Below are 12,741 nucleotides of genomic sequence, written 5' to 3'. Positions count from 1 at the left end.
ATAAAGATGTGTAATAATAGAAACTTTATTGACACCCCTCTGCAGACAGAAGACAGTGCGTCGCTGACAGGTAAGTCTCTCACGGGGGGGGGGTCTGTATAAACAAGGGGGGTTACCAAAGAGGTAACAGACCCCCTGTAGCAGGTACAACAACAACAACAACAAGCTGCATGGAGTGTCACACGGGGGGGGGGGGGGGGGGGGGGTTACAGGAGCAGAACAATGATTTATTTTATAACTTATCATTTTATCAAATACATTCTTAGAGTATATCAGGATGGAGAGAATAGAGGTGTATATCAGGATGGAGAGAATAGAGGTGTATATCAGGATGGAGAGAATAGAGGTGTATATCAGGATGGAGAGAATAGAGAATAGAGGTGTATATCAGGATGGAGAGAATAGAGGTGTATATCAGGATGGAGAGAATAGAGGTGTATATCAGGATGGAGAAGATAGAGGTGTATATCAGGATGGAGAGAATAGAGAATAGAGGTGTATATCAGGATGGAGAGAATAGAGGTGTATATCAGGATGGAGAGAATAGAGGTGTATATCAGGATGGAGAGAATAGAGAATAGAGGTGTATATCAGGATGGAGAGAATAGAGAATAGAGGTGTATATCAGGATGGAGAGAATAGAGAATAGAGGTGTATATCAGGATGGAGAGGAATAGATGGTTGTTATATATCAGGATGGAGAGAATAGAGAATAGAGTAGTGTAATCAGGATGGAGAGATCAGAGGGGAATTTTGTGTTTAAAAAATATTTTTAATACATTTTTGAGGAAAAAAAGTGAAACATTTTCATTATTGATGTATTAAAGAAACCCAGTCTGCTCTGATTGGTTAGCTGGCCGGCTCTGTTGTGATTGGCCAACCGCTCACACAGAGTGTTGGAGCGCTGGCCAATCAATCAATCAATCAATGTTTATTTATATAGCCCAATATCACAAATGTTCACAGGTTGTACTGGTATCAGAATCTGTATGTAAATGCCCCAATATTCATGTCGAGGCTCTCTTCTGACGGACTGTCCTGATACGTCTTCTGACAGGCTGTCCTGATACGTCTTCTGACGGACTGTCCTGATACGTCTTCTGACGGGACGTCCTGATACGTCTTCTGACGGACTGTCCTGATACGTCTTCTGACGGACTGTCCTGATACGTCTTCTGACGGACTGTCCTGATACGTCTTCTGACGGACTGTCCTGATACGTCTTCTGACGGACTGTCCTGATACGTCTTCTGACGGACTGTCCTGATACGTCTATCACACGGTGGTAAGACCAGAGCCCGAAGGACTGTCCTGATACGTCTTCTGACGGACTGTCCTGATACGTCTTCTGACGGACTGTCCTGATACGTCTTCTGACGGACTGTCCTGATACGTCTATCACACGGTGGTAAGACCAGAGCCCGAAGGACTGTCCTGATACGTATATCACACGGTGGTAAGACCAGAGCCCGAAGTACTGTCCTGATACGTATATCACACGGTGGTAAGACCAGAGCCCGACTGTCCTGATACGTATATCACACGGTGGTAAGACCAGAGCCCGACTGTCCTGATACGTATATCACACGGTGGTAAGACCAGAGCCCAAAGTACTTCGTTATATTGTACTGTTGCTTTTACCATTAAATCAGTTTATTGTTAACCTCATATCTTGGTGTCTGAGTCCTTCTTCTTATAGCAGACCACTCATCAACGAACGGCGCGGAGCAGGCTCGAACCTTCAACCACTCCAAAGGGTGGTGCTCCAACAACACACGCACACACACACACATGCACACACACACACACACAGTGTACCCGCGACTGTTACAATGAAGGCTCGATAATCAGCTCGCGGGCATATAGGTGTAAGCAGGGGTAACGTGCTCTTTTTATAAGTGGAGGGTGGGCCTCACACAGGGGGTCCGGGGGCAAGCTCCGGAATGGGTGTTGAGAGATCTATGGAGACCTCTCAACACCCATTTGAAACACAACTGGAAACAGATTTACTTTTTCTTTGTGGATATTTTACAAATCACTCCCCTTTCAAACTGTATTCTTGTTTTACTGTCATAAAGTATTTCATACCTGTTTTTCATGTATTCTCTTATTTTAGTTTAACTATAATGATCATATGAACGTGAGCCTCGGAAATAATTGTTTACATTAATCGTGACCAAAACGTTTGAGACCTAGCCACTAGCTCGCTAGCACCAGAAGCTAACAACAACGATCTCCGGTACCGGTGCGCTCTCTCTCTCTCGCTCGTGCATGCGCACGCACACAAAATGGCTCGTTCCACACACACAGAGCAGAGCGTGAATGAAACACAGAGACCCAGACGTACTTGAACTGAATCATATTATTTTAGAATCAATAATTTTTCAAATTATGATTTTTTATTTTCAAAACCATTTTTCCTCCTGGTCTCTCGCGCCCCCCTTGTCATTCCTCTGCGCCCCCCAGGGGGGGCGCGCCCCCCACTTTGAGAAACACTACCTTAGACCCTCACATCGTACAAGGAAACACTTCCAGAGAGAAACCCCACAGTTTAAAGGGAACATGGAGAAACCTCAGGGAGAGCAGCAGAGGAGGGATCCCTCTCCCAGGACGGACAGACGTGCACTAGATGCCGTGTGTAAATCCAAGAGATAATACATTTCACAGCGTAAGTAGACCGAATGTTTGGAAATGCATGTGTCTATAATAATAAGATGAATCCACGAGGATGTCAACAATCCTGTGGGAGCCATCAGGGAAGTAGTATGATGAGAGTCAGGCAGGACCACAGAGACAGGTTCAGCCACGACTCAGGATCCCGGCGTAGATAGACACCAAAAAGAAATGTGGGGGAAGCTGGGTTATTGGGAACATGAGAGTACACAGGTACAGAGAGAAGGGAGAAGTGAGGTGTCCCCCGACAGTCTAAGCCTATAGCAGCTAAACTAACGTGTCTACGTACATGGACTCCCTTATGGCCCGTCCACACAGCGGCGTGCGTTGAAGCTTGCTCCATTCACTTGAATGGGGTGACGTCACGCTTCGCCGAACTTCATTGTGGGGAGCGTAGCTACGCGTTGCTCGCTGCAAAAGTTGAGCCATGTTCAACTTTTGAAGCTTCTGAAGCTTCGGTGGAAGCGTCAGCCAATCAAACCGCGTGTATGCTGGGAGAGACACACCGCAGGTCATTTCCTCATATTCAAAAAAATGGAGCAAGCTTCAACGCACGCCGCTGTGTGGACGGGCCGTTAGGATAGGTTGAGGGAAAGGGGTAGTAGCAAGTAAGAAGTAAGGACTCTGACTCTGGTTCTGATTCTGACTCTGGTTCTGATTCTGACTCTGATACTGATTCTGACTGACTCTGGCTCCGTGGTACCCCGGTGTTCCTGCAGGGGGTTAGGGTTAACCTCTGACTCTGAGAGTACCGCGGTACCCCGGTGTTCCTGCAGGGGGCAGCACCGCTGTGTGTTTCTGCAGTAGAAGAAGAAGGAGCGGGAGGTTGTGTTGCTGTGTGCAGAGAGTCTGTAGATACTAACCTCAGTTTAGATAATAACCTCAGTTTAGATAATAACCTCAGGTGACTTTAGAGCCTCTCTCATAGATATCTATCTCCGGTAACAGAGTCTCGACTAACCTGGATCTCTGCCGGAGGACATGTACCGAGGCCGGCCTCAGAGAGGAGGCTACCGGCCGCCTGAGGCCCGCGGGCCGCCGCAGAGGCCCTACCCGGCCCAGGGGTTCAGGGACCACCGGCCCGCCTACAACCAGGGACCGTCCTACCCTCCGGGACCCTCCTACTCCCCGGGACCCCCGCTGCACCAGGACCGCAGAAGGAGGTACGGATCCCCCGGGGAGAAGTGGAGCTCCGGAGCCCAGAGAGAGGTGCTCCATTCATCTCTATCTGTTATCTGTTGTATTGTGTTCTGTTGGAGGAGCCTGGGACCTCAGACGTTCACCCTCATATCTGCACTGTAGCTATGCACACATGACAATAAAAGCCTCGAAAAGCCTTGAAATATCAGTTCTACTTGGGTACTGTATATCTCTGGGTTCTGCAGCTTTGTTTGGTCTCAGCTCCACAGGAACAGCTCTCTCTGAAGCTCAGATCTGGAAAGTGCGTAGCGGCCACATGGCGGTACTACAGCTTCCGTCACTGGGCCCATAACATCCTTAAACTTTTCCCATTGACTTACATTCAGAATCAGAAACCCTTTATTAACTAACCCTAAACCTTTACCAGTCCCCCACTGGGAAAGAGGGGGGTCCTTTTTCCCCCCCAAACTCGGTCATTATTGAGTCGCAACAGCGTGTTGTCCGGCATTACACGAGTAAACAATGAGATGAAAGGGGAAACACTCCACTGCGCACGCTCTGTGGGCCCACATCCGGGTACTTCCTGACTATTGTGGCTTCATGCGCCACGGAGCGAGTCTCTTTACACACACAGGGTTAGCATCTGTGCACCGATCTCAGTGTGTAACATGAGCCCTGCTCCAGAGCTCATTGTATTATATTAACATGTTCCTCACACACACTACATGTTCCCCACACACACTACTAACGTGTGTTTTACCCGCCAAAGTTATATCTTTACTGCGTCATATATTTTAGGAGCTTTGACAGAAATCCACCATGCTAACGCTAGCATCGGCTAACAACAGCTAACAGTGTACACATGTTATTTATTATCAGTGCTGTAAAGTAACTTAGTACATTTACTCTAGTACTGTACTTTAGTGCACTACAGTTCAGAGGTACATGGTGTACTTCTCCTCCACTACATGTATTTAATACCTTTAGTTACTTCACAGATGTGGATGAATGATGTGAAATATAACCAAGTGTTAAATCAGACTTTAGTTCCACCTGGAGTAAATCCACAAGCTACCCTGCAGATAGTCATTCAAACTAGCTGCACCTTTACCAGCTTTGAGAACACTTTCATGATCAATCATTATAAAACATATCATATATATTATTCTGAAGTTATATCTGCTTTATCAGTGTAAAGTGGTATTGAGATACAAACACAACCCATAATGCATGTAGTGAGTTTAATGGCGACATTTACTTTATAGCACGGTCAGTGTCTCTGTATGTATTTATGATTTAATAGCCATTCTGTATTGTTTGTTAAAACATGAGTGTATTGTTGATAATAATGAGGGTTAGTGTTCTCAGTGTAAGTATACATTAAATATGAACTAAATAATCCTAACATTAAGGTATTCTGATCAGTAAGTGGAATAAACAACGAGACAAGATAAATGTTTCATTGATTCATTTTCTGATTTCGTAATAAATGAACGTGTCTCTTCCTCAGAGGTCGCTGTCGCCCATCGACCACAACCTCGTCATCACCGTCGGCAACGAGCTGACCGGACCCTCTGGCTCCGCCCCCTCACGCCACCATGACAGGTAAGATCACCTGGAATATATCATATTCCATTTACTTGTATCTAGACTCTTTTTACACTATTTCTATTTTATTTGTATTAACTTGCACATCTCAAAACATTCTCTTGCTCTATTTCATCTGTTTTATTTGTCTTATGTCCTGTATATATTCATGTTGCTCTGTTGGAGGAGGGCTTCAGTTTCTCATTGACTCACTGTAGCTAAGGTGCAAGTGGCAATAAAGCCTTGAAACTTGAAACCTGGTCTTCACAAACTGGATCAGGGTTGCAGTCGAATAGTCCAAAAATCAGCTCCTATCGTCTGTCCCTGTCGTCTGTCCCGGTCGTCTCTCCCGGTCGTCTGTCCCTGTCGTCTGTCCCGGTCGTCTCTCCCGGTCGTCTGTCCCTGTCGTCTGTCCCTGTCGTCTGTCCCGGTCGTCTGTCCCGGTCGTCTGTCCCGGTCGTCTGTCCCTGTCGTCTGTCCCGGTCGTCTGTCCCTGTCGTCTGTCCCGGTCGTCTGTCCCTGTCGTCTCTCCCGGTCGTCTGTCCCTGTCGTCTGTCCCTGTCGTCTCTCCCGGTCGTCTCTCCCGGTCGTCTGTCGTCTGTCCCTGTCGTCTGTCCCGGTCGTCTGTCCCTGTCGTCTCTCCCGGTCGTCCGTCCCTGTCGTCCGTCCCTGTCGTCCGTCCCTGTCGTCCGTCCCGGTCGTCCGTCCCCGTCGTCCGTCCCCGTCGTCTGTCCCCGTCGTCTGTCCCGGTCGTCTGTCCCCGTCGTCTGTCCCGGTCGTCTCTCCCGGTCGTCTGTCCCGGTCGTCTCTCCCCGTCGTCTGTCCCCGTCGTCTGTCCCGGTCGTCTGTCCCCGTCGTCTGTCCCGGTCGTCTCTCCCGGTCGTCTGTCCCCGTCGTCTGTCCCGGTCGTCTGTCCCGGTCGTCTGTCCCCGTCGTCTGTCCCCGTCGTCTGTCCCCGTCGTCTGTCCCCGTCGTCTGTCCCCGTCGTCTGTCCCGGTCGTCTGTCCCGGTCGTCTGTCCCTGTCGTCTGTCCCTGTCGTCCGTCCCTGTCGTCCGTCCCGGTCGTCCGTCCCGGTCGTCTGTCCCGGTCGTCTGTCCCGGTCGTCTGTCCCTGTCGTCTGTCCCTGTCGTCTCTCCCGGTCGTCTCTCCCGGTCGTCTGTCGTCTGTCCCTGTCGTCTGTCCCGGTCGTCTGTCCCTGTCGTCTCTCCCGGTCGTCCGTCCCTGTCGTCCGTCCCTGTCGTCCGTCCCTGTCGTCTGTCCCTGTCGTCTCTCCCGGTCGTCTGTCCCTGTCGTCTGTCCCTGTCGTCTGTCCCTGTCGTCTCTCCCGGTCGTCTGTCCCTGTCGTCTGTCCCGGTCGTCTGTCCCTGTCGTCTGTCCCGGTCGTCTGTCCCTGTCGTCTCTCCCGGTCGTCTGTCCCTGTCGTCTGTCCCTGTCGTCTCTCCCGGTCGTCTCTCCCGGTCGTCTGTCGTCTGTCCCTGTCGTCTGTCCCGGTCGTCTGTCCCTGTCGTCTCTCCCGGTCGTCCGTCCCTGTCGTCCGTCCCTGTCGTCCGTCCCTGTCGTCTGTCCCTGTCGTCTCTCCCGGTCGTCTGTCCCTGTCGTCTGTCCCTGTCGTCTGTCCCTGTCGTCTCTCCCGGTCGTCCGTCCCTGTCGTCCGTCCCTGTCGTCCGTCCCTGTCGTCCGTCCCTGTCGTCCGTCCCTGTCGTCTCTCCCGGTCGTCTGTCCCTGTCGTCTGTCCCTGTCGTCTGTCCCTGTCGTCTGTCCCTGTCGTCTCTCCCGGTCGTCTCTCCCGGTCGTCTGTCCCTGTCGTCTGTCCCTGTCGTCTGTCCCTGTCGTCTCTCCCGGTCGTCCGTCCCTGTCGTCCGTCCCTGTCGTCTGTCCCTGTCGTCTGTCCCTGTCGTCTGTCCCTGTCGTCCGTCCCTGTCGTCCGTCCCTGTCGTCCGTCCCGGTCGTCCGTCCCGGTCGTCCGTCCCGGTCGTCCGTCCCTGTCGTCCGTCCCTGTCGTCCGTCCCTGTCGTCCGTCCCTGTCGTCCGTCCCGGTCGTCCGTCCCGGTCGTCCGTCCCTGTCGTCCGTCCCTGTCGTCCGTCCCTGTCGTCCGTCCCGGTCGTCCCTCCCGGTCGTCTCTCCCGGTCGTCTCTCCCGGTCGTCCGTCCCGGTCGTCCGTCCCTGTCGTCCGTCCCTGTCGTCCGTCCCGGTCGTCCGTCCCCGTCGTCCGTCCCCGTCGTCTGTCCCCGTCGTCTGTCCCGGTCGTCTGTCCCCGTCGTCTGTCCCGGTCGTCTCTCCCGGTCGTCTGTCCCGGTCGTCTCTCCCCGTCGTCTGTCCCCGTCGTCTGTCCCGGTCGTCTGTCCCGTCGTCTGTCCCGGTCGTCTCTCCCGGTCGTCTGTCCCCGTCGTCTGTCCCGGTCGTCTGTCCCCGTCATCTGTCCCCGTCGTCTGTCCCCGTCGTCTGTCCCCGTCGTCTGTCCCCGTCGTCTGTCCCCGTCGTCTGTCCCGGTCGTCTGTCCCGGTCGTCTGTCCCTGTCGTCTGTCCCTGTCGTCTGTCCCTGTCGTCTGTCCCGGTCGTCTGTCCCCGTCGTCTGTCCCGGTCGTCTGTCCCGGTCGTCTGTCCCCGTCGTCTGTCCCCGTCGTCTGTCCCGGTCGTCTGTCCCGGTCGTCTCTCCCGGTCGTCTGTCCCGGTCGTCTGTCCCCGTCGTCTGTCCCCGTCGTCTGTCCCCGTCGTCTGTCCCTGTCGTCTGTCCCTGTCGTCTCTCCCGGTCGTCCGTCCCTGTCGTCCGTCCCTGTCGTCCGTCCCTGTCGTCCGTCCCCTGTCGTCCGTCCCTGTCGTCCGTCCCTGTCGTCCGTCCCTGTCGTCCGTCCCTGTCGTCCGTCCCTGTCGTCCGTCCCTGTCGTCCGTCCCTGTCGTCCGTCCCGGTCGTCCGTCCCGGTCGTCCGTCCCTGTCGTCCGTCCCTGTCGTCCGTCCCTGTCGTCCGTCCCGGTCGTCCCTCCCGGTCGTCTCTCCCGGTCGTCTCTCCCGGTCGTCCGTCCCGGTCGTCCGTCCCGGTCGTCCGTCCCTGTCGTCCGTCCCTGTCGTCCGTCCCGGTCGTCCGTCCCCGTCGTCTGTCCCCGTCGTCTGTCCCGGTCGTCTGTCCCCGTCGTCTGTCCCGGTCGTCTCTCCCGGTCGTCTGTCCCGGTCGTCTCTCCCCGTCGTCTGTCCCCGTCGTCTGTCCCGGTCGTCTGTCCCCGTCGTCTGTCCCGGTCGTCTCTCCCGGTCGTCTGTCCCCGTCGTCTGTCCCGGTCGTCTGTCCCCGTCGTCTGTCCCCGTCGTCTGTCCCCGTCGTCTGTCCCCGTCGTCTGTCCCCGTCGTCTGTCCCGGTCGTCTGTCCCGGTCGTCTGTCCCGGTCGTCTGTCCCTGTCGTCCGTCCCTGTCGTCCGTCCCTGTCGTCCGTCCCGGTCGTCTGTCCCGGTCGTCTGTCCCGGTCGTCTGTCCCGGTCGTCTGTCCCTGTCGTCCGTCCCTGTCGTCCGTCCCTGTCGTCCGTCCCTGTCGTCCGTCCCTGTCGTCCGTCCCGGTCGTCCCTCCCGGTCGTCTCTCCCGGTCGTCTCTCCCGGTCGTCTGTCCCGGTCGTCTGTCCCGGTCGTCTGTCCCTGTCGTCCGTCCCTGTCGTCCGTCCCGGTCGTCCCTCCCGGTCGTCTCTCCCGGTCGTCTCTCCCGGTCGTCCGTCCCGGTCGTCCGTCCCGGTCGTCCGTCCCGGTCGTCCGTCCCTGTCGTCTGTCCCTGTCGTCTGTCCCTGTCGTCTGTCCCTGTCGTCTGTCCCTGTCGTCTGTCCCTGTCGTCTGTCCCTGTCGTCTGTCCCTGTCGTCTGTCCCTGTCGTCTGTCCCTGTCGTCTGTCCCTGTCGTCTGTCCCTGTCGTCTGTCCCGGTCGTCTGTCCCTGTCGTCCGTCCCTGTCGTCCGTCCCGGTCGTCCGTCCCGGTCGTCCCTCCCGGTCGTCTCTCCCGGTCGTCTCTCCCGGTCGTCTCTCCCTGTCGTCCGTCCCTGTCGTCCGTCCCTGTCGTCCGTCCCTGTCGTCCGTCCCTGTCGTCCGTCCCGGTCGTCCGTCCCCGTCGTCCGTCCCCGTCGTCCGTCCCGGTCGTCCGTCCCGGTCGTCCGTCCCCGTCGTCTCTCCCGGTCGTCTGTCCCTGTCGTCTGTCCCTGTCGTCTGTCCCGGTCGTCTGTCCCGGTCGTCTGTCCCGGTCGTCTGTCCCCGTCGTCTGTCCCGGTCGTCTGTCCCGGTCGTCTGTCCCGGTCGTCTGTCCCGGTCGTCTGTCCCCGTCGTCTGTCCCGGTCGTCTGTCCCCGTCGTCTGTCCCGGTCGTCTGTCCCCGTCGTCTGTCCCCGTCGTCTGTCCCGGTCGTCCGTCCCGGTCGTCCGTCCCGGTCGTCCGTCCCCGTCGTCCGTCCCCGTCGTCCGTCCCGGTCGTCCGTCCCTGTCGTCCGTCCCTGTCGTCCGTCCCGGTCGTCTGTCCCGGTCGTCTGTCCCGGTCGTCTGTCCCCGTCGTCTGTCCCGGTCGTCTGTCCCGGTCGTCTGTCCCGGTCGTCTGTCCCGGTCGTCTGTCCCCGTCGTCTGTCCCGGTCGTCTGTCCCCGTCGTCTGTCCCGGTCGTCTGTCCCGGTCGTCTGTCCCCGTCGTCTGTCCCGGTCGTCTGTCCCCGTCGTCTGTCCCCGTCGTCTGTCCCGGTCGTCTGTCCCGGTCGTCTGTCCCGGTCGTCTGTCCCGGTCGTCTGTCCCTGTCGTCTGTCCCGGTCGTCTGTCCCGGTCGTCTATCTAGTGAAACTTATGCTCGTCACCCTCTCCCTCCGGTCCTCATTAATACAAATGATCCCAATACGTATGATTGTATGAAAAGATCTTCAAATCAATACAAATGTATTTATTATAAACGTTAGTCCTTAACATCTATCACTGTGTATATCACCATTCAAACATCTTTTCAAAGTTGAACAAACCCCACACAGCTCAGTAAAGACTGTGAAATGTTGACTTTATTTGATCATTTCAGTCAAAACTAACGTTCATATTTCTCTTTTTGATTATAATACTGATGAACGTTCAAAACAAAGCACTTTGGCAACTTACCACATACGTTTTAAAAAGCTTAATAAGCACCGTAACTTTCATGATATCATTTCTCCGTCATAATCGGTTGTTTCCGTGAACGGCCGACTGTTGGGTGACGGCAAATGCTGCGGCCGCAAGGCATTGTGGGGCAGCATTTTCTCCTCTCCTTAAGGTGAGGGAGGTCCAGTGGTTCCTAAGCTAAAGGAGGTTATAAAGGAAGTTTGAAACCTCCTTTCCTTTCATCTAGAGAACATTTCACTCCGTTAGGAAGGTTCCTAAGCTAAACGGACTATTCGACCGCAACCCAGGTCTTTTAAAAGGTGCCCCTTTCAAACCGTCCTGACTGTAAACCGTTTCCCCGCAGAGACTACGCTCCCCGGCCCGAGTACGAGCGGAGCAGGAGCCGGGGCCGGAGCCGACCCGGCAGCCGGAGTCCGGACCGGAGTCGCGCCAAGAGTCTGGGACGGGCCAAGAGCCGGGGCCGGAGCATGAGTCGCAGTCCGGATCGGAGCCGGGCTAAGAGCAGGGGCAGGAGCCGGAGTCCGGATCGGAGTCGGGCTAAAAGTCTTGGAAGGGCAAAGAGCCGGGGCCGGAGCACGAATCGCAGTCCGGACCGGAGCCGGGGGAAAAGCCGCGGCCGGAGCAAGAGTCACAGTCCGGACCGGAGCAGGGCCAAGAGCCGGGGCCGGAGCATGAGTCGCCCCCGGTCCAAGTCCAGAACCAGGGGGCAGAGCCACGGTCGCAGTAAGAGCCGGCCGCGGAGCCGCAGCTCCAGCAGCAGCTCCAGCTCCGGGAAGTCAGGCAAAGAGTTCAGAGAGCTGGACTCAGCGCGGCGCCTCAAAGAACTGCAGGAGATGCTGAGCCAGCCCACCAAGTCCATCCTGAAGAGACGCCAGGACTCCGAGGACTCGCCGTCTCTGAGGGTACCAACAGCCTGTCCACAATCTGTGCCTAATCCCCTTTACTACTGTCCCCCTTTACTACTGTCCCCCTTTACTACTGTCCCCCTTTACTACTGTCCCCCTTTACTACTGTCCCCCTTTACTACTGTCCCCTTTACTACTGTCCCCCTTTACTACTGTCCCCCTTTACTACTGTCCCCTTTACTACTGTCCCCCTTTACTACTGTCCCCCTTTACTACTGTCCCCCTTTACTACTGTCCCCCTTTACTACTGTCCCCCTTTACTACTGTCCCCCTTTACTACTGTCCCCCTTTACTACTGTCCCCTTTACTACTGTCCCCCTTTACTACTGTCCCCCTTTACTACTGTCCCCCTTTACTACTGTCCCTCACTACTGCCTACCCCCTTTACTCCTGACAGTCCCCATCCTGTTGTTGAATACGTTTTGAATCGGTTCTCAGAGCACCAGGACAGGGTCTCTGGTCCCCTGGCTCACCCGGCTCTGTTTCTATGTTTCAGACCTCGGACTCCCCCCGAGGGTCCCACATGTCCCAGGTGGCTGACCAGCTGCTTCAGGCGGTTAAAGGCATGGAGCCTCACCTGGTGGCCTCGGTGCTGTCGGAGCTGCAGTCCGACCCGCAGATGGCTCAGCGCATTGGACTCGACGCAGAGATTAAAGAGATCCTCCACATGCTGGGGGGGCCGGCGGGGGCCCAGGACAGGACGGAGGACATCGATGACGAGGAGAAGTTCCTGTACGGAGACGCTGAAGACCCCAAACTCCCGTCTGAGCCGGTCCGTCCCCAGGGTCTGGACCTGTACGGAGATGTGACGGAGGACGCGCTGTACGACGACTACCCCCCCTCGCAGGAACCCGTCCTCCCTCAGACGTTCGGCCTCCCACCGGGGCCTCACCTTCACGGCCCCCGTGCCATGGGGCAGGTGGACGAGAGGTACCGGGCCTCCGTCAGCCCGGACCAGAACCTCACAGGGCCGGAGCCACCGGGGCCAGGAGAGCGTCAGGCGCTCGATGAGTACGAGAAGATCCAGGACCTGCTGAAGACCATCGGGATGGACCTGGGCGTGACTGAGATCAGCAAGATGGCCGCCAGGACCAAAGAGCGCCTCCACGGAAACAAGCCGCCCCCGAAGACGCCGACCCGCAGGCAGCGGTCGTCCTCCGGCAGCTCGGAGGGGGGCCGGGCTCGCAGGAGGCGGGGCCACAGCAGGAGGCGGAGCCACAGCTCCAGCAGCAGCGGGGGAAGCTGGAGCAGCGATGACGGACGCAGAAAACGATCAATTCCCGCTAAATCCCACAAACACAGCAAAGAGTCGAGCGCCGAGAAGACGGCCGCCGCCGCCGCGCCG

The 12,741-nt window shown here is 56.1% G+C and overlaps 1 protein-coding gene across 1 annotated transcript; it reads left to right on the top strand.

Annotated features, from left to right (window-relative positions):
- Window positions 1-3,465: 3,465 nt before the first annotated feature.
- LOC117474937 (zinc finger protein 318-like) lies at window positions 3,466-12,734 on the top strand (the record flags this gene model as incomplete). The annotated part of the gene is given in 4 exon segments (XM_034120973.1): window positions 3,466-3,882; window positions 5,324-5,418; window positions 10,835-11,393; window positions 11,893-12,734. Coding segments are annotated over 4 exon segments (1,724 nt in total), but the record flags the coding sequence as incomplete, so codon positions are not given.
- Between the last annotated feature and the right edge of the window lie 7 nt (window positions 12,735-12,741).

This window comes from Trematomus bernacchii, unplaced genomic scaffold (genome assembly GCF_902827165.1).
Source record: "Trematomus bernacchii unplaced genomic scaffold, fTreBer1.1, whole genome shotgun sequence".
Taxonomy (NCBI): Eukaryota; Metazoa; Chordata; class Actinopteri; order Perciformes; family Nototheniidae; genus Trematomus; species Trematomus bernacchii.
This window is presented reverse-complemented; position numbering and strand designations above follow the sequence as displayed.